This window comes from Aristolochia californica, unplaced genomic scaffold (assembly GCF_029961685.1).
Source record: "Aristolochia californica isolate CCGP_79_NKW_82.1479 unplaced genomic scaffold, dmAriCali1.0.hap1 SCAF_13, whole genome shotgun sequence".
Classification (NCBI taxonomy): domain Eukaryota; kingdom Viridiplantae; phylum Streptophyta; class Magnoliopsida; order Piperales; family Aristolochiaceae; genus Aristolochia; species Aristolochia californica.
In genome coordinates, this window is record NW_027181804.1 from 6,343,971 (window position 1) to 6,364,939 (window position 20,969).

General features: G+C 37.6%; 3 protein-coding genes across 4 annotated transcripts; 2 read left to right on the top strand and 1 right to left on the bottom strand.

The window, feature by feature from the left end:
* Positions 1-2,519: 2,519 nt before the first annotated feature.
* On the top strand, positions 2,520-4,930 carry LOC137948042 (probable aquaporin NIP5-1). 2 transcript variants are annotated; one of them, XM_068793963.1, is made up of 5 exons: positions 2,520-2,793; positions 3,079-3,457; positions 3,638-4,057; positions 4,152-4,213; positions 4,349-4,930. In XM_068793963.1, the coding sequence occupies exons 2-5, from the start codon at positions 3,242-3,244 to the stop codon at positions 4,542-4,544; spliced, it is 894 nt and encodes a 297-aa protein (XP_068650064.1). In that variant the 5' UTR covers positions 2,520-2,793; positions 3,079-3,241; the 3' UTR covers positions 4,545-4,930. The 2 variants fall into 2 exon arrangements, with proteins under 2 accessions (XP_068650064.1, XP_068650063.1); XM_068793962.1 differs by having other exon boundaries at positions 2,520-3,457.
* Positions 4,931-12,094: 7,164 nt separating this feature from the next.
* LOC137948038 (biotin carboxylase 1, chloroplastic) lies at positions 12,095-18,542 on the top strand. Its single transcript, XM_068793954.1, has 17 exons — positions 12,095-12,283; positions 12,411-12,453; positions 13,301-13,635; positions 14,094-14,235; positions 14,524-14,622; positions 14,775-14,831; positions 15,112-15,183; positions 15,389-15,478; positions 16,032-16,091; positions 16,283-16,468; positions 16,553-16,645; positions 16,731-16,812; positions 16,944-17,050; positions 17,139-17,214; positions 17,329-17,375; positions 17,716-17,778; positions 18,182-18,542. Exons 2-17 carry the CDS (start codon positions 12,412-12,414, stop codon positions 18,212-18,214), a joined length of 1,584 nt encoding a protein of 527 aa, XP_068650055.1. The 5' UTR covers positions 12,095-12,283; position 12,411; the 3' UTR covers positions 18,215-18,542.
* Positions 18,543-19,199: 657 nt separating this feature from the next.
* LOC137948988 (wall-associated receptor kinase-like 20) lies at positions 19,200-20,619 on the bottom strand. The gene is made up of 2 exons (XM_068795235.1): positions 19,608-20,619; positions 19,200-19,522 (listed from the first exon to the last, which is right to left on the bottom strand). Exons 1-2 carry the CDS (start codon positions 20,473-20,475, stop codon positions 19,470-19,472), a joined length of 921 nt encoding a protein of 306 aa, XP_068651336.1. The 5' UTR covers positions 20,476-20,619; the 3' UTR covers positions 19,200-19,469.
* Between the last annotated feature and the right edge of the window lie 350 nt (positions 20,620-20,969).

A 20,969-nucleotide genomic window follows, 5' to 3' on the forward strand; every position in this document is an offset into this window, starting at 1 on the left:
GTTAGGGAGCGCCGAAATTCATGTCATGTACATGAACATCCATGACTCAGGAGTTCATGTCCCAAGAGTAAACTGCGGAAAGTGCTTTTCCGCCCGATTTTGAGAATCATCTACATGACTCAGGCGCGGGGTTGTCTCTCGGCGAGCGGGGCTGTCTCTCGGGGCTCTCTCTGCCGCACACCCTCTCTGCCATTTCATTCCCGCAGCCCTCTCTCGTTCCGCAGCCGTCTCTCGTTCTACAGCCCTCTCTTGTTCCCGCAACCCTCTGTTGGTGTTGCCCGCCGCCGTCGTCGTTGCCTACTAGCCCGTCCCTGTCGCCATCGCCGTTGCCCTCTGGCTCGCAGCTGAAGAAGACGACGATGGTTTAATTTTTCCTAAGTTAGGAAAAATTAAACTATCTTCATAAAAATCATTAATTTACAGTTTGTATTTATAAAATAATTATTTTTATTTATTTAATATATTTATTTTACAATTACTATATTAAAATAATGATTTAATGGTCATAATTAAAATATTGTTAAAATAAATATTTGATAAATTATTTTTGGCATAATTATCCGATTGCTATAGTTAATTAAACCAATAGTTTTAAATTTTGTGATAATATATTATTAATTAATAATACATAAAATATATTATGTACAAATATATAGTGTGTTAAAGTTATGATTAGATCAATTTTTTCTCTTAAATTATTCATTTTTAGGTTAAAGTATATCATATGTTATTAATAAATTAATAACTCAACGTATTACTTTCGTTTTTGTTATTTATAATGTTATTTATTTATTATTTGTAATTAATCATGTAGGAATTTCATTGGCTCATGTAATTACCATATTAATACACAATAAAATATCTAATTCAATTAATAAATATATTAGTATATTTAATTATACATTAAATAACTTATTCGTGTAGTAATAATGGTTGTTTTACCTAATTTGGGGTTTAAGGATTATGTTGTAATTAAGTGCACTGTAAAGGTTTAGAGATTCTCTTGTTTTTTATGTTTTTCTCATGTTGGGGCACTAACGCTGGAAACTGTTTTCCAGTGCACATGAAGTCGTCAACACTAACACTAAATGCGAAGATGATCTTCATGTACATGACTGACATGATCTTCATGTTGGACATGAACTTGATCTTCAAGAATTTAAAGTAGACCCAAAGAGTCATTTGTAGAGAAGAAAGAGCTGGTTCCAAGTAAAATGCAGGAACTTTAATCTGACAAAAAATGGTGTCTTTTTCGAATTAGTCCTTTGGCCACTGTCAAAAGGGATCATAAAACGTGCCCTCCTCGCTCCGGTTTCCTCTAAAAGCTCTCTAAGCTTTTGACTGAGAATGCCAAACATTTGCTAATTCAATGGCGGGCTTTAAGCTGGCTAATGAAAAGTGGATAATGCATCGGATATTAAGGATTCTGTGATTAAGCTGGCTAATGAAAAATGGCAATCATAGAGAGGGAAGGAGTCGAATGAGATTCAAATTTTGGGTGAAAACTGGCTTACACAAGAAATAGGCCTTCTTTCCTCTGGACACATGAATTGCTTAGTTTAACAATGAGAAGTGAGAAGCATATTAATATTTATCTTTATCGATAATGGCCAAAAATTCCCTACACATTGATTTGTTTTCTTTCTCATTTTCTAATCTTTATCTTTATCGATAGTGGCCAAGAATTCCCGACAACTATCCCATTTGTTAAAACAAAATGGCTACATTTACAATATCTTTCGGGTCTGTTTGGAACCCCTAGAAAAGAAAAAAAGTTTATTTTCTCTTGTTTAGATATTCATGGAAAATGAGAGAGAAAATAAAATTTCTCCTGTTTGGATACACGTGGAAAATAAAAAATAAAAAAATAAAAAAATTTTAAAATTTTCCCAGCCATTTTCTATTTCTTTTATTTTCTCTTAGAATTCCATCATTTTAAGATGGAAAATATTATAATTAAGAGATAAACTATATTTCTCTTTCATTTTCTTTTCTTTTCGTGATTCTCTACTGCCATAGAGTCGGAGAAAGAAAAATAACGAGATAAAGTACCTCTACTTAAATATGCTCAATTACTATGTCCGCCAGAGTTAAGTAATTAATACTTTACAAAATTACACTGGCACTATCATGTCTCAATTATCTTAATCCTTGCTTAAATGCAAACAATCACCAATAACATTTCAACCATAATATTCTCTAAGGTGACATGTTAACTGACAAAATTGAATTATTATCCTCATCCACCCATTAATTCAACTCACAAACTCCATCATATTTTCTCCCCATCATGTCTTTATAAAATATGACTAGTTAACTTTGTTTTTTACTTTAGAGTAAAATTTATATGGAATTTCTCAGGAGCATCTTAGTGCCCTAACAACATCTCGAGTAGTGGCAGTTTTCAATTATTCCACGCTGTTCATTTCCTAGCGTTTTCTCTGCATTAAGTTTCATTTTGTCTCGTGGAGTTGGCTGTGATTAGAAGGCATTGACCCTCTGTCATCTCTCCGGGAAAGTACAAATAGTCCCCCACCCCTCTCCCCTCTCCCTCCACCTCACTTATTCTCTCTTCTTCTTCTTCTTCTTCTCTTCCGACCTGGTTTTGCTCGTCCCCATTTGGCTGCTTTCTTGAGAACACCCAGATGCGCGTGCGTATTCCTTCCTTTTCATGAATCTGGTTTTCCGTTTTGAGTCTCTTCGAGTCGATTCGTCGAAACTGGTTTTGGGCATCTGGAAACCCGTCCGTTAGTGTGAAATTCTCGTCTAGAGTTTCTGGGTTCGTGAAGCTGGGTAAGTCGATTTTTGTTATTCCTTGATTTCAGTCTTTTAGTGCTTCAACCAAAAAGAAAAACATATCTTTTTCTTCTCTTGTGTTCTACCATTTGTGATGTGGTGATTGAGTGTGTTGTTATTTGTAGTTGTTAAACTGGATTTCGGGTTCTTCGTTATTCCTTAGAGTGACATTTATAAAAGTCTGTAAATTATGTAATTTTGCTTCAAGTTCGTTCTTCCTTCGTTCAGAAAAAAAAAAAAAGTATCTTTATTTGTAACAGTTCTTCTTTCATGTATTTCCAGTAAAGAGATACCCATTGTCATTATCATCACGGCCAAAACTCGAAACCTGATTTCAGGAAACCTCTATAAAAATCTGCGAATCATGTAACTCTGCCTTCCTTACTCAAAAAACCAAATATAAGTTAGAGAGAGAGAGTAATTAAATTTCTGCTGCGAGACCAAAATGCCGGAAGAGGAGACCGGAACACCGACTGCGTCGGCGCCAGCGACGCCAGGAACGCCGGGGGCCCCGCTGTTCACGTCGCAGCGGATCGACTCCCTGTCTTATGATCGCAAGTCAATGCCACACTGCAACAAGTGCTTCTCTGTCGACGGTTGGGTCCCACAGAACACGTGCATCACCGACTTCCCCAAGCCCGACGTCTCCCTCACCCGCAAGGTACGCGCGAGCTACCCCCCCCCCCCCCCTCGGTCCTCCATTTTTGTAACTTCCCAAAACATTTTTATTCTCATTACTCAGTTCTTTTATATGAAACTTTAAACAAAGTTAATCTGATCCTCGTGCATCCAATATTTAATTTAATTATTAAATTTGCATTAAGTAACTTTGATGGAGCAGCTGGGGGCGGAGTTCGTCGGAACGTTCATCCTCATCTTCTTCGCGACGGCAGCACCGATTGTGAACCAGAAGTACAACGGGACGGAGACATTGCTGGGGAACGCCGGCTGCGCGGGGTTGGCCGTGATGATCGTGATTCTGTCGACGGGGCACATCTCCGGCGCCCACCTCAACCCTTCCATCACCATCGCCTTCGCAGGCCTCCGTCACTTTCCCTGGGCCCACGTTCCGGGCTACATCGTGGCTCAGGTATCCGCCTCCATCTGCGCGTCGTTCGCCCTCAAAGGCGTCTTCCATCCCTTCCTCTCCGGTGGCGTCACCGTCCCTTCCGTCAGCACCGCCCAGGCCTTCATGCTTGAGTTCATTATCTCCTTCAACCTCATGTTCGTCGTCACCGCCGTCGCCACCGACACCCGCGCGGTAGTACTTCAGTCTCTCTCTCTCTCTCTCTCTCTCTCTCTCATCCCTGCGTTTTATAAATTTATCTTTCGTTTGAATGGCGTAAATCTTTCAGGTGGGAGAGCTGGCGGGAATAGCAGTTGGAGCCACCGTCACCCTCAACATTCTGATAGCCGGGTAAGTAATTTGAATACAAACCAGAGTGTGAAAGTACACTGCTACCCCGCATCTGTTTTATATTTCTTTGTTACGTCATGGTTTTCCTGAGGTGTTTTCAGACATTCTGGCTGACTTACTCCTTACTGGCGACAGGCCGGGAAGCGGCGGATCAATGAACCCGGTCCGTACACTAGGACCGGCCGTAGCCGCAGGAACCTACAGAGGGGTCTGGATTTACTTGGTGGCGCCCACCATCGGCGCTCTGCTCGGCGCCACCATCTACACACTGGTGAAGCTGCGGACGGAGGAGGGGGAGACACCGCGCCAAGTGAGGAGCTTCCGTCGCTAGAAAAACTCCGACCGACAACCACCTGGACCCACCGCCATCCCCCATTCATTATACATATCAGGACCATCACTGTCCAGTATCAGTGTCTGAATAAAAAGTAATGGCTGGAAAGGGGACGCAAAGTCGAAGCCTTGACCTGTCAAAAAAAGCCAAAAAAGAAAAAGCATTATTGTTTGGTGTGATCTGAGATGTCATTTGACTTACACAAGGGCACTCAGTAATTTTGTGGAATAAAGACAATCTCGGCTTGTAATTTAATATTACTATCCTCTTTCCTTCATGTGATAAATCATCAATCTCATACCGATGTCGGTTGATTGTAGTGTGAAGTGAAATATATAAAGTAATTTTATATGAATTAACTATTTTAGGTTGACTCTTTTTAATGCTGTTTTCGATTTTGTGCCACATAGCAAGGTTTATTCTCAATTTGATGATGATGTGATATTTCACTATCTTTTGTCACCTTTATTTTAAGGTGGGACTTTCTTAAGACAGCCATGTGTCTTGTTCTATAGTCCTTATGTTAACCCTCTTGATTGGGTGGGCTCTTTTTATGTCACATGTCACCTTTTTGGGTCACTTTGTAGTGACATCCTATTTTAATTTGATCTTGGTTGTCACTCCAGAGAGTCCACTTCATCTTGATCGTCAATCAGGCCTCAATTTCGATAATTGAATCTGATTTTGAAGACACTTTGACTATTTCTTCATACTTTTTGAGTTTTGAAAAGTTTCATTTTGGTCATTGATATCAACTAGTGATCAAGTTCTTTGAATCTCGATCATTGATATATATTGATTATTTGGACCATTGATCAGAGGCTCTTAATTTCATCGATTGGATTTTCATGTTTCCGTATTTAGGTATTAAAAGACATATAATCTGTGGATTTCAAAAGAGTTCAAGGGTATGCTCTAAATCAATCTCATAGCATTTGGTAAATTGCATTTGTGTAGGGATGTAGAATGATCATCCTTCCTCTAACAAATCTATAGTTCCTGCCTGTGCAACCATGGGATGTAGCTCATTCCCAACTTTTATTCCAAGTTAGAGAGTCAACTTTACATAATATGCCAAAATGATCAATTAACCATTAGAAAATCTAGTACATATCATTTTGAGCCATATGATGGAACTCGAGATTTTTGAGTGGTGTACTTGGGACCCAATTTGTTTCGACTGCTTAACATTTCCAGTTCATAGGAGATCCTTATGTACAATTCAATTATAACAAATAGTATTCCCAAATTATTCATGTCCTCAATCTTAATATTCAAGTTATGAAATTTGTATGCAAAGAAAATCATGAAAACTTCAACAAATAACAAGCTTTAGCTCATGTCTGCCTAGGGCATAACTGTTTGTAAGGGTTCAAATTTTTAAAATCAAGCATAAAAAGCCTAATGTTGCACAAGTTCCGGCAATGTGGAATATGACGGTCCCAAAACAAGCATCATCAAAGACGAATAAATCATTGAGCTTGTTGGGAGTTGATTTTAAAGTTTTTTATAACAAGTTTGTGATAATCATCTCCCAAATGACCATCAACCAATTGATCAAATTTCTCAAACTTAATGAATTTTAAATGTTAGGTACTAAACTTTGAGCTTAGAGGTGCTACTCACCATGGAATAGTCAAGTCCCATCAACATCACAATCTATATTGGGTCACAACATATGTAATCATGATTTTTTAGTAATAATTAAATCATTAGACTCATCCATTTGTTTGTGCAAACCATCCATGGTAAAGGAAAATTCATAAATCTTCATTTTGGATTTTTGAATTTCAAAAGCTAATTGCTTACTCTTCCAAAGATCGCTTTAGCCTAGGTGAAAATGGTTTAAGTCACATATGGTTAATCAATATCACCCAAATTGACTTGTCGATCCCCTTGATTTTCACAACAAAACATCTCAAGGGAAAAAATATTTCAAATAATTTTATCAAGTTGCATAGAGGTTTTAAGATCCTTCATTAAATCCTAATTTTGAAGATAACAAACCAAGATATTTAGCCTTGGTACGCAAGTTAAACTTCTATAGAATTAAGATGAGAAATGAGAGAAAAGTAGTAGACTACATGAATAATAGTCGACGACATCAGTAACAGATTTTTGCTTTGAATGAAAAATCTTAAATGCAATCAATTACATTGGGCAATGTAGTCAACGACATTGCTAAAAACAATTGATTGCTAGAAAAAAAAGAGTTTCAACATTTTATTTGCAATCGATTATTTTGAAGTAATCGACTACACCGTTATAATATTTTTTGAAAAATAACTAACTATAGATGAAAAAGTAGTTGACTATATGAAAGTAGAAGTTTTTTTACCAATCAATTACATGTCAAGCAATTGAGTACATGAAAACCAAAAAATGTCTACTATAGGAGCAACAATCAACTACATATGTAGATAAAAGCCAGAAGACTTCACAAAAGCAGTCAGCTACACCTTATGTTGTGGATTACATTCATAAGAAAATTGAAAACTTCAAACTTAGGAACCCAGATTTGGATGTTGAAGGTCTCCAAAATTTGTAAGTAACTTACCATTATGGTCAACAACAAAAAAAATAAAAAATCATTGTATATTTTTTATACTTTTTTAGCATGGTTTGAATATATTTTTGCTCAAAGACAAAATCATTTTTTTGGTCATAATGACTAATTTTTTAGTGTTAGTATAGAGACTTCTATTTAAAAAGATCTCATCTTGAATAAAACTATAGTGCTCTCTACAACGATTCAAAAAGCTCCTTGCTTTGGCACTCAATTTTGAGATTTTTGCCTTTTCCAAGCTTATAAAAGAAGTGAAATTTGATCAAATCTCATCTTAATGAGTATTTTCAATGCTTTGATTTTTTAAATCTTGATCAAATACTTAGTCTCTCATTGCTAAATGTTTTGATTGTGATTTTCAAATCAGTCTTGGTACCTTGAGTGCATATGTAGGTGCCTTCTTCCTGGAAAACATATTTAGCAACATCTATGAGGCCATTCATTTTTACATCATATAAAGATTTAGTTTTTTTTGCATTGATAGAATCACCTAGGATTGGGTGTACTCTTTTGTACTTGCTTTATTGTAATATCACCCAATCTAGAAGTAATATTGAGCTATATTTGACAAGCAAATTGTCCCTGCATTCTTAAGCTAATCAATTAAGCTTAGATAAGCTGATAGATAGTTGGAAACCCCTTTGTGGGCTAAGTAGTTAGATCCTAGGGTTTCATGCCTAAAATAGTTTAGGGTTGAAGTGAAGAAAGAGGAAAGAAAAGAAAAAAGAGAAGAAGTTAAGAGAAGAGGTGTAACGTATAGAAAATTGAAGAGAATTAAAGCTCATTAAATAGAGTTTGAATTATGTCTAGAGCCCACTACATTTCACCTTGTTTATATTGATAGGTTTGGCTCAAAAGAGACTAAAATACCCTTATATATAATAGTGAATAAACAACTCTAAAAAGCCTTAGTAATTGCAAACTATGACACTTCATAAACTTGATCCTTCTTTAACATTTCACCTCAAGTTGGTGCAAAACGTCAAATATTCTAAACTTGGAGCAAGTGATAGCAAGAAGATCAGTTAATATGGCCTTTGCGAAAATATCTACTAGCTGATTTTTTGAGGGGATGTACTACATAGATATAACATCAGGTTATATTTTCTCTCGAACAAAATGACAATCAGTTTCAATGTATTTTGTTCTTTCATGAAAGACTGCATTGACAACAATGTATTGGCCCAAGTGACTTTTCAAGAGGGGGATGAGATGAATTGAGATTATAAAATTATAAAATTTAATAAGTGAAGCATTCATGTAAGTTGTGATCAATTAAACTCATAAATCTAAATGTGTGTATAAAAGCGATATGAAAAAATTAACCTTCAACATATTCAAAATTTTTTTTTTTGTTGATGTTCCCCTATTGATAGTCACTACAAAAAACCCTTGGAAAATTTCATATATGCTCTAATAGCTAAAAATAATAAAGAGTTTCCAGCACTCTTAGGTCATGTGTAATCCCAATTACACGATTTCTAATCTCAATACAAAATATTAGATTTTGGCTCTAGTCAAGCACTCCTCTTATAGATTCTTGGCTCTAGAAAACCAATTGCTCTACTTTCCTAATTTTCTAGGTACTAGAGAGCTTATAAAAGAAGAAATGAAAATACAAAGTAGTATTAAAACTTACAATTTCTTCTTAATATGGGAGACAATCCTTCTCCAAACGTGAACAATGTCAGAGCTGGGTGGTTCCGTCCACCACTGATGGGTTAGGTACTTGGCTTTCCGCACTTAACAGACTAGTCTTTTGGGTTGTATTGGCTAGGTGTTTGACATGGTATTAGAGTCGGGCACCACGTTCTACGTTCGAATCCCGGGTGAAGCGGTAAGGAATGGGAACGATGGATGTCAGAGCTGGGCGGTTCCGTCCACCACTGATGAATTAGGTATTTGTCTTTCCGCACTTAACAGACTGGTCTTTTGGGTTGTATTGGCTAGGCGTTTGAAAAAACAAGCCTCCAAATGTTTAAGTATGAATAATTGAAGTAAAGGAGCGTGATGACACAAAGTATGCTTTGAAAAAAATTGAGAGGTGTAAGAATATTTGAGAAAATGAAGGTTTTTTTTTCTTGAAGAGGGTAAGGAATGGGAACAATGGATGTTAGAGCTGGGCGGTTCCGTCCACCACTGATGATTAGGTATTTGGCTTTCCGCACTTAACAGACTGGTCTTTTGGGTTGTATTGGCTAGGCGTTTGAAAAAATAAGCCTCCAAATGTTTAAGTATGAATAATTGAAGTAAAGGAGCTTGATGACACAAAGTATGCTTTGAAAAAAATTGAGAGGTGTAAGAATATTTGAGAAAATGAAGGTTTTTTTTTCTTGAAGAGGGTAACACTGATGAATTAGGTATTTGGCTTTCCGCACTTAATAGACTGGTCTTTTGGGTTGTATTGGCTAGGCGTTTGAAAAAACAAGCCTCCAAATGTTTAAGTATGAATAATTGAAGTAAAGGAGCTTGATGACACAAAGTATGCTTTGAAAAAATTTGAGAGGTGTAAGAATATTTGAGAAAATGAAGGTTTTTTTTCTTGAAGAGGGTAAAATTAGAAATTTGAACCTCAAATTATTTGAAGGGGTATTTATAAGTAGTCCCTTTAAACTTGCTATTTTTTGCCCGTTCTCAAAAAGTTGACATATCATTAATCAATCAATTGAGTGTAACGGCTATATTTTGTAAAAAATGGTTTATTGATTGATTGGAATGATCAATAAATATTTGTCTATTGGTCTGACAACTTAGGTTGATCAATAAATGCTATAGTCACTAATCGATCATGCTTTACAATTCTTGGTAGTGCAATACAAGTATGCTCGATCAATATAAGGATGTTGATTTATCATGCTTTGTGATCCAAAATATTTTTTTTTTGCCTGATTGATCATTGCTAAAATGTAAGAAATTTTGTATGTTGGACAAAGCATGATCAATCACTCCAACAGTGGATGATCAATAATACTTTATAGCACAATCTTGTGAAGTTCTGGATGATCGATCAATGTACAGGTATTGATCGATCATTCTTTGTAATTATTACTTGTGTACATTCTAGGTCATCGATCATCGGCAAATGCTTATCGATCAATCCAATGCCTTATTGCTAAGTATGATTTCAAAATAAGATTAAATTTGATCCTAAGGTGGTTTAGCGAGTTATAACACATTTTAATGCATTTCATGAGTTCAAATGATATTTTAGTTTTTGGAAAAAGCTAACGCTTGTCTTATGATTTCAAAAACTTTGTACATGATGATTTTGAGCATGGTTTTGAAAACTTGAGATGTCCTAAAGCTCCAATGTAAATATGTGCTTAAATGTTAGAATTTTGTATTACTATCTACTTATATGAATAATGTTCTTGAGATTGTTATATAGAGTATTAATTGTAGGTTAAGCATATAATCGAGATGAAGCCTCCAGATTTTTTTTTTTGGTAGTCTCCTCCTCTCTTCTCCCTCTCGGCTTCTTTGTCTCCTTCTTGTCTCAACCTCCCTCTCCCTTCTCCCTTTTCCCTTCTCGTCTCTTTTCCCTCTCGGCCTCCCCTCGCCGCCACGCCGCTTTCTCTCTCCGCTTTGCTCTTCTGTTACCCCATGCACCGACCTTGACCTGGATGCCCTTTTGTCGTCCATCACCGCCATAACTGTTGTTAGAAAACCGTAATCTTAAATCATAATCCAAAATTTTCATCACACTAGAATATTAGGATTCAGGATTCATACCTAGATCCATTCCGAAATTTCATCTTTTTAATGTGGAATTACTATGACGAACAAATGAATGGTTTTATGATCTTGCTCAACTAAATCACCTTTATTCCACTATAGGACCGTCGTCACTCTTCTAGATGGGGAGAAGAGAAACCGTGTTTGATTTAGTCTCTATGGGCAACCCTGATGTTCTATTTATATTGTTTAATTAGGGTTCCCATAATTTTCTAATTAAGATAATATGGGTATCTACTCAATTGGCCCATATTCCTTCTTTAGCCGTCTATGGGCTTACCAAAATTAGACTATTTAATTTTAGCCCATATTAAATATAATTGAATAAAATATATTGTTCAACTCAGGAAAGTCATGTTTCCTAACAATCTCCCACTTGGGTTACATATCATTCTTGAAACAATTATAACACAAATTCTTTAGGCGCGCATCTGTATACTATGGAACCATCTTATATATTAATAATGGAACCACTGCGACTATCATCACAATGACATAACTCAAATATGGATGAGTAACATGGAGATTACATGCAATGTGATCTCAGACATGCCTATTTCCAACCGGTCTTTCTTTAGTCTTTAGTGAGATATTTCCAAAGTCCTTAATGTAATACGAACATTGCTCATAAAAAGAAACACAAGCAAGTTTAGAAATAGAATAATAAATAATCAATTTTATTACGTAAAAAATTGAATAACTCAATGTCTAAAGTAAACATATAGTACAGAAATGACTCCTACTAAACCAAGGTATCTTCAGAAATAACGCTCATATGAACAGTGTGCTCATGAAAGACCTTAGGCGTTAAACCCTTAGTTAACAGGCCTGCTAGCATAGAGTATGTCCATATATGTTCTATAGAAATCTGCTTATCTTGAACTCTCTCCTTAACAACTAAAAACTTGATGTCGATAAACTTCGGCTTCGTCGAGTTCCTATTGTTGTTGGAATAAAATACAACCGAGTTATTGTCACGATAAATCTTCCCAATTATATGCTTTATTCACTTGAAGTCCAAAGTCCTTAATGTAATACGAACGTTGCTTATAAAAAGCAACACAATCAAGTTCAGAAATAGAATAATAAATAATCAATTTTATTATGTACCACTGAACCAATGTATCTTAAAAAATAATGCACATACGAGCGGTGTGCTCACGAAAGACCCAGTTTTAAAATGGAGCTTTCTCTAGAGAGGTATTATTGTAATATATGCAAGAGAAGTGCATTTTGAGCCAGAACACACTGCAGAGCTTCCAATTTTATCGGCGGAGTCTTCAAAGTTCACATTTTTTCCGTCCCTCGGTCTCATCGACGCCCTATTTTTCCCCATTGCTTCTACGATTTAACGGTCACTTCCCTCTCCTTCTCAACTAATTATCATCTGCCTCGGTGTTGCTGGAAAGCTCACATTTTTCTCTCGCGTTTTTGGGTACATCTTGGACAACTTTTTTTCAGATTTAATTCGTCTCTGCTTGCATTTATGTTTTTTATTACTTAATCTGCATCGGTTTTGATCTTCTGTTCTCTGATGTATTTTTCTTTGGTTTTGGAATTAGCATGGATGCCATGATTGTCTGCAAATCAGTCATCGCGCCTCCTGTAAGTCACTACCCTCTTTTCTGTTTCGTTTTTGTGGTTACTTGTTTTGTTTCCTCGTCTTTATTCTAACTTAGGAAAGTTGTTGATTTTCTCTCATCCTGTTCTATGTGTAGCGGAATAATGTTATTTTGCTTGCGGATAACTGGGTGAATTGTCAGAGTCATGGTTGCTTTGGCTTTAGAGGCCCATTGAAAGTTTCAAATTTGGAGGGTCTTTAGTGAATGGATCGTTCTCTGAATTCTGAAATAAAGAAATTGATGCAGACGTATTTCAGAAGTTTGAGGATTAGCTTTTATGAACTAGAATGTGACGTTGGTCTGTTGAGAGTTTTCAGTCCGATTACTAACTGATTAATTTGTTTAGTTTTTTATTATGTGCTTGTTTACGTTCACTTTTTTGTTTATCGACCTAATCTGGTCTCTACAAGTTTAGAATCCTCCCTCCTCACCGAAAACAGTAATGTAGAAAAAAAAAAGAGCATTTAAAAAAAGAAGAAAGAGAACGAAGGCTGAAGGCCATTGCTCTGTTTCCATGCTCATCATTTGAATTTGCTTTTAAATGGTACATTATGCTGTTGTTCTCAAATGGAGTATGAAACTTTACCGTTTAAAAAAAGTAAGTACTTTGCCAGGTTGTCAAAAAGAGGCATACGTCGTTCCTATTTTCAAAAAAAAAAAACAAAAAAAGGAGCCATAAAATTTTGGGTTGTACACCTCATAAGATAATTACGCTTCAAACTATGTGATCTGGTCTCATTTTGTCATCTTTTATTTAAGCATTCAAGGTAAGTTTTCATTGTCTTGCTATTTTCATTTTGTCTTTGATTTTCTGACTGTGTGGCATCCAGTGCACCAGCTCGATGGGTTTGTTTGTGGCACAAACCAGAGGAATTAAGAGCTCACAATGTAGCTTTATGGTTGGAAGTGGTGTGCATTTTCTACGTCAAAGTGCAGTTCAACTAAGCCAGAAGTCCAAGAAAATGGGAGGAGCACTGAGTGCAACTTGTCGGGATGAGAAGATTCTAGTGGCCAATAGAGGGGAAATTGCTGTTCGAGTGATCCGAACCGCCCATGAGATGGGAATCCCATGCGTTGCAGTTTACTCAACAATAGATCGGGATGCGCTCCATGTTCGTCTGGCTGATGAGGCTGTATGCATTGGGGAGGCACCTAGCAGCCAATCGTAATTGACCTAAGTACCTTTGCTTTTATTATGGCAGTACAGCTTGCATGCCCTATCATGATTATCTGTGATCGAATATTTGATACCAAAATGCATTGCTTCAGAATCACTAATATTCTCTCAGACATTTCTAGATGTTGCACATTTGAATGCAACTAGGATGGGCCATTTGATGGTCCTCATCTACAAAATTTGACATACTAAACATCTGATTGCTCATAGAAAAACTATAGAAAATAACATTGGAAATTTTTTCTAACCAGTTATCAAACTTAAGCGTCTCGGAATTTTCATATCCCTAGTCCGGGCTCCTTAGCATTCAAATTTTTAGTTTATATGGTGTATGTTGTCCAGACTTTGGATTGTATTCCCATTATATGCTCATTTGCTTGCCTTTCTTTGCAAATCTTTTTTTTTTTTTGTCAGAATTAATTTTGTATTTTATGGTGATTTAACAGGTATTTGTTCATCCCAAATGTCCTGTCTGCTGCTGTAAGTCATCAATGCACCATGCTGCATCCTGGATATGGTTTTCTTGCTGAGAATGCTGCCTTCGTTGATATATGCAGAGAGCATGGAATCAATTTCATTGGTCCCAATGTAAGTTCCACATAATTGTATGGTGAATATAGAGCCCTGAATCTTTAGGAATGTTTGCATCATCTATTGCCAAGTCTATTCAAGTTATTCAAGACTTGGTTGAGTCCAATGAACTAGAAAAGTTTGGAGAATATTTCAAAATTAGGATCAGGGACCATCATACAACTTTTCCAATAAATTGACCTACCTAGTTTTTCTGCGATCTCTGGAGCAAGCATCCATATTCTTCTTAATTGGTGGTTTCTTTTTGATGGACGTTGAATTAGAATTGCTTGACGTTCATTGCAGCCAGATAGTATCCGAGTTATGGGTGACAAAGCGACTGCTCGGGAGACAATGAAAAAAGCTGGTGTCCCTACAGTTCCTGGCAGTGATGGGTTGTTACAGGTAGTATTTTATTTTATCAATGTTTATCCTTGTTATCAACAAGCTGAAGATTATCTCCTTTTAAAAAAATTAATCTTTGGAGCTGGATGTTGTTTGTTATTATTCCTTGATTGGAGAATGAATCTACTTTTAATTTCTGTTCAATTTTTCAGTCCACGGAGGAGGCTGTCAAGCTTGCCCATGAGATTGGATTCCCTGTGATGATCAAGGTATATTGTCTCCACTTCAAAGATGTAGCTGGCATGACCTCTTTTTATGTTTATCTGTTGTTTACATATATCTGCAAGTTTTTACTTTTTCAAGACATAAATGGGGTAAAAAATTGGTTTGGTGGGAGGGTTTGTGATTGATATGTGCAAAAATGCTTAGTCTTATGTTAGATGATATTTACATCTTTATCTTCCATTGTTTCACATTCTAACATTTGAAAATTGTATCATTTCCTTATATGTGACTCCCACTGTTATCTTCTGTTTTCTTGTTTAACAGGCAACTGCTGGTGGTGGTGGACGTGGGATGCGTTTGGCTAATGAACCTAGTGAATTTGTAAAGTTACTGCAGGTATTCTAATGATCTTTTTTATGTTGATGTCCATGAATTAAATTTCTTTTGCGAGAATTTTTAAAATATGGTTCTTGTATTTCACATAATTTCTTTAAGTTTTAATGGACTTACATTATTGAGCTCTAATTATGCAACAATATGTGTAACCAGAGATGATAACCTTTTGGGTTTGTAAATTCATGTTTGTTTCTAATGTCTTTAGCAAGCCAAGAGTGAAGCTCAAGCTGCATTCGGGAATGATGGAGTTTATTTGGAAAAGTACATTCAAAATCCTAGGCATATTGAGTTCCAGGTGGACCCTCTCTTTCTCTGTGCAATGTTTAAGAAATTTTCTAGTTTACTGTTGGATAAGTTTCTTTATTTGATGATTTTTTGAAGGGCCCAAACATCAAACTAGTAAGACTGAGAACACTGATGAATGATTTAATGCCAATAATATGCCTGTGTCTGATTGGCGTGTGTCCATTATCAGATTGCACTTAGCATCCATAATGTTGAATGTAACAGTATGTTGATCCATCAAATGCTTGGGTAGGCCAAATTTGGCTGAAAATTTACTTGTGTTATTGGTGATCAATGGATGCTCCAAAATAGAGAACTTTGTCGTGAGTCCTGAGTAAGCTATTACCTAAAGAGTTACTTAAGTCAGCTAGAGATGACAGCCTCTCCCTCTCCCTCTCTCTCTCTCTCTCTCTCCCTCTCTCTCTCTCTCTCTCTCTCTCTCTCTCTCTCTCTCTATATATATATATATATATATATATATATATGTACACACACACACACATATTTGAATCATTAGGACTACTAGCTTATCTTTTATAGACCTAATACTATTGAGTGTTCAGGTTCTTGCAGATAAGTATGGAAATGTTGTTCACTTTGGAGAGCGTGATTGCAGCATTCAGGTACCACTCACAGATACATGAGACTTGTCAAGAGCAAAATAACTTAGCTAGAGGCAAATATTGTACAAAATTTGCAAAGCAATCTTCTTGTAGAAGGAAATATATTGTAAGCACTTACTAAAAAATGCAGTATGTGACCCATGTTTTAAGGTCGTGATGGGCAGATTTATTGTTATTTGTTTCTCTAACAGCGAAGGAATCAAAAGCTGCTGGAAGAAGCTCCATCTCCTGCACTAACTTCTGAACTGCGGAAAGCAATGGGGGATGCAGCCGTTGCTGCTGCAGCATCAATAGGATATATTGGTGTTGGAACGGTGGAATTTCTACTGGATGAAAGAGGTTCTTTCTACTTCATGGAAATGAACACCAGAATCCAGGTAACTTGTTGTACTAATTTCACAAAAACTTCTCTCTGCACTGCAAAATATGTGAGAGATGCCCTTATTTTTCCAAAAGCACAGGTGGAGCATCCTGTTACTGAGATGATCTCCTCAACTGATTTGATTGAGGAACAAATTCGTGTGGCACTTGGAGAAAGGCTGAGGTGCAATCAGGTAATGATCATTTTAAAGTCAAGCACCTCATTTAAATTTATGAATGTGCAGATTCTCATTTTTGTCATGGTTTACTCTTCTATAGGAAGATATTGTACTTAGGGGACATTCAATTGAATGCCGCATTAATGCGGAAGATGCTTTCAAGGGGTTCCGACCAGGACCTGGTATGCTCGTGTGTGTGTGTGCTTGTGTGGAGATTCCACTCTGGACATGGATACCTTCTTATTTGCAAAACTGCTAGGCAAGGTTCTATAGCCTTTTGTGAATGCATTAATTTTTTTCCTCTTGATACCAGGGAAAATTACAGCTTACTTACCTTCTGGCGGTCCATTTGTGAGAATGGATAGTCATGTCTACCCTGATTATGTGGTTCCCCCCAGCTATGACTCCTTGTTGGGAAAGGTGTGCTAGTTATTTCCTGCAACCACTTCTGTATTCAACTAGTCACACGTATTTGTGGAGTTACTAACTTTTTTCCTCTGCCTTCTAGCTAATTGTTTGGGCTCCAAACAGAGAGAAGGCAATTGAGCGCATGAAAAGAGCTCTTAATGATACAGTTATCACAGGTTGGTGAATGCTTGGACTAGATAGTATCTCAAACTGTAATTTACTTTCTAAGCAATATAAAGCCCCTCCTCCTATTTCATGACTTGGCTGACAATCAATCACTTTGTTTTCAGGAATTCCTACAACCATTGAATACCATAAACTTATCCTCGACATTGAGGTAGATGAGCTCCTCCAAAAATTGTTTCTGCCTTTCTTACGGGCTTATTTTTAAACTGTGACAGAAAGAAAACTGTGCCATAAGTTGTATGTGACTGAAATATTTAGCAACCTTTTTCCCCGTAGTAAAATGGGACTCAGACCAGTGGCCTGTATGTTCATAACATGGCTTTGTATCATTAGACTGGCAGACTTAAGCCTCAAGCTTGATTTTTGCCTTGAGATGGCAGTTTAGAAAGCTTAACGTAGACAGAATGTCTTTATCCTTACATCTGTCATGGTGTGTTTTTCAAGTTTTTGTCAAGTTTTATGACCACTGGTTGTACGCTTTTGTATTGCAGGACTTCAGAAATGGTAAGGTTGATACAGCATTCATTCCAAAGCATGAGAAGGATTTAGCTGCGGTAAGAATCTGATCTGAATATTTAAGCTGGGAAAAGAAAAGGGAAAATATTTTCCTTGGACCTTTTTTAGTTTGAACAACTAGTAAGCAGTTGTGTGGAACTGATATATTGGATCTGGTGTTAAGAGTTAACAGACTATTTTAGCCTCTTGTTTGATTTGTATCTAAAATGCTTCTTACATGGTTTCTCTTGCATGGAAGTAGGGTATTCTTCCGAACCACCACATCCACTTTGATTTTAGAAAAAAAAAAACACGTTGATGAGATCATTAAGTTCAATTTTTATGTTTTGGTTGACCAAATACCGATGTTAATTATTCAATGTCCTCTTAAACATAGCGGTCACCTTTTTTGCTTTCATTGAAATGTCTGACTTAACCACTTATTTTCTTTACATTTTGCAGCCCCAAAACCTGGTTCTCCTGGGAAAGAACTAGCCTGCACAAGAGCATAAACAGAATTATGGTACCCGGATTCTACCACATCAATGTTTCGTCTAGAGTTGAGCATTCTTTCCTGTGACAGTTTTGTGCAGAAGGAACAGTCACGTGTGTTAATTTTTGGTTGTATTAACCCTCATTCGTTTACCTTGTAGTTGTTGCCCTTATTTGTAAAATTATTGGAAAGAGAACCTCTGTAGTTATGAAAAATGGGTTAGAAGTTTTTGTTTTTTGTTCTTTTTGGCAAAGGAACAGAGAAGCCTGCTTCATTTTGCCATTATCCAAGAAATGAGACTTCAAACAGAAAGGGCGGCCTTAGAGTTTAGCGAAAGAGAATGAAATCATAGCCTTTAACTTGATTTAGGCGCAAGAGAGAGAGTTTTTTCTTCTAAGTGAAGCAAACCCCTCTCCCTGTCTCCTTGTTGACTGACTCATTGCTGTTTATACTATTTTAAATTTAATAACATTCTTTTTTTATGTAAAATAAATAATTTCCCCTCTCTTTTGCTCTCTCTATAATGCATAAGATAGTAAGTGCTTTCTCCTAAACAGAAGGAAATGGATTCTGATACTAATTAATGAGATTTACTCTAAACATCTCTGATTATTCTGAAATTACTTGACAGCAAATTCTTTTCCACTCTCAGATGCTCTCTATGCATCTGCAGCACCACACCTGAGAGGGAAAAGCCACCTCTGAAAGGGAAAAGCTTCCGAGGGAGCATCCGATACCATTCCTTTTCATGCACGCATTGCTTTTCTCCACTCTTTTAAAATCCTAATCTGCGCTTTTCTCTTATGAAAAGCTTCTCCCACATTGCTTTTATATTTTATATTTTGGCATTGAAACAATTGTGTTCTTGAGACGGATTAGTCTTCATAGTGTAAAGTCGGGCGTCACGTTTCGTTAACAATTTGCTATAAAAAAATCCGTTCTGAAAGTAACGAAATTCAAACTGAAAGTGCGTAGTGTGTGCCTTAATCACATGCAGACATTCGATGCTTCTTACGTGTAATCAGTTCCGGAATCAAAAGTAACGAAAAGCTCACTCACTCTCTCTCATGGAAACCATCTTTCCTTAGTTGGATCTCTCAAAAGAAAGGAGCATTTACCGAGTACAACATCTCCTTTCCCCTGCCATTATTGCCCACTTTTCTACAGAAACTTGCACTTTAGGCCATGGCGCGAGTGGAAAAGATAAACAACAATGAAGATTCTTACTCTCTTTATTATTCTTTTGCTCTTCAATTTCTATAACTTAACGAAGAAGAAACTCAGACCCAGAATTGCCAGCAACCAGCTCCCTGATCGAACACAGTACCCACGGAAATTGAATTAGCAAATTTGACGTAAAGTACTGTAAGAGACAATGACAAGATTAAGATGTACCGTATATTGAAAATCCGAGGAGTTTTGGGTGGTGGATTGTAGCTTGATTCCAGATGGGTGCTTGGCCGTTGCAGTCGGAGCTGGTATTGACGCCGTTCTGGCAAACGCAGACGAAGTAATTCCTAGGCGGAGCATAGCCGCAGATACCGGAGCTATGCTGGCAGGCCTGGCAGGCGGTGGCGAAATTGTAGTTGTCAACCCCACCCAGGCCAAACTTGAGCACCACCCCGTACTCCCACCGCGTTGGGTCAGTCGGTATGTCGCCGAGTGAGACAACTGAGGAGTACCCGGCACACAGGAGGCCCTGTACGTCGAGATCGCCGTGGGGGCCGAGGTTGGCAGGAGAGTAGGCGCAGCAGGAGTTGGAAGGGGAGAAGAGGGGGAGACCAAGGGAGGTGACGGAGGGGCAGGTGTAGAGGGCGGCGCAGAGGTGAGCGTTAACGGGGTCGCACAGAGGCGTACCCTTGTAGGTGAGGGAGGAGGAAGGGTTGGAGCAGCCTAGGAGGAGGAAGAGGGAGGAGCCAAGCTGAAAAGGAGAGGACCAGTCAAGACCGAAGTTGGGGGAGGAGTGCATGGCGGAGCAGGAGGACATGAGGGGAGGAACGATGGTTAAGGTGGAGGTGGCGTAAGAGATGGAGGTGACAGGGTAGGAGCCAGTGTGGGTGATGAGGAGGAGCTCGTCCGAAGGGGAGCAGGAAATGGAGGACTGGAAACGGGGGGAGCCGCAGCCAGGCCCGGAGCCTAGGGGGTACTGGACCTCAAGGGAACCGCACTTGTTCTTGCAGGGAGAGAGAGCAGCTAACGCGCGTCTGGGCATAGAGAAAACCAGGATGAGAAGGAAGAAGAAGAAAGCAAGAGGTTTTCCCATGGAAGAAGATAGATTTTCGCGACAAAGAGGAGGAGCGAGTGTGGATGAACTTGTGAGGCTTTGTTACGAACATGAAAGGTGGAGGCGCACACAAAAACAAATCCTAGTCGCGTTAAATTGCCTACTGAGAACACACTCACTCAGTCGTTTGATCTGATCGTCTTTGCTCTTTCATCGACGGTGTAGGAAGGACATTTGTATGTCTTGCACCTATGGATTCCTTTCGTTAAATTCATTTCAATTTTATTTAGGGTTTCTAACGAAATTACCCATTTAAAAACTTATTTTGATAAATGACGTCAGTTTGAATTTATTTTAAAAAATACCTAACTTTATCAGATCCACTATACATGTGTACAATCAAAAGTGATACGTAAACTTTGACTAATCACGTGTCGCCACATCGTCAGCATAACGTGAATAGATAGACACAACGACTGCCACGTGACGATTTTAACCCGTGAGCAGCCAAATAAGATACCATGCCATTAAAA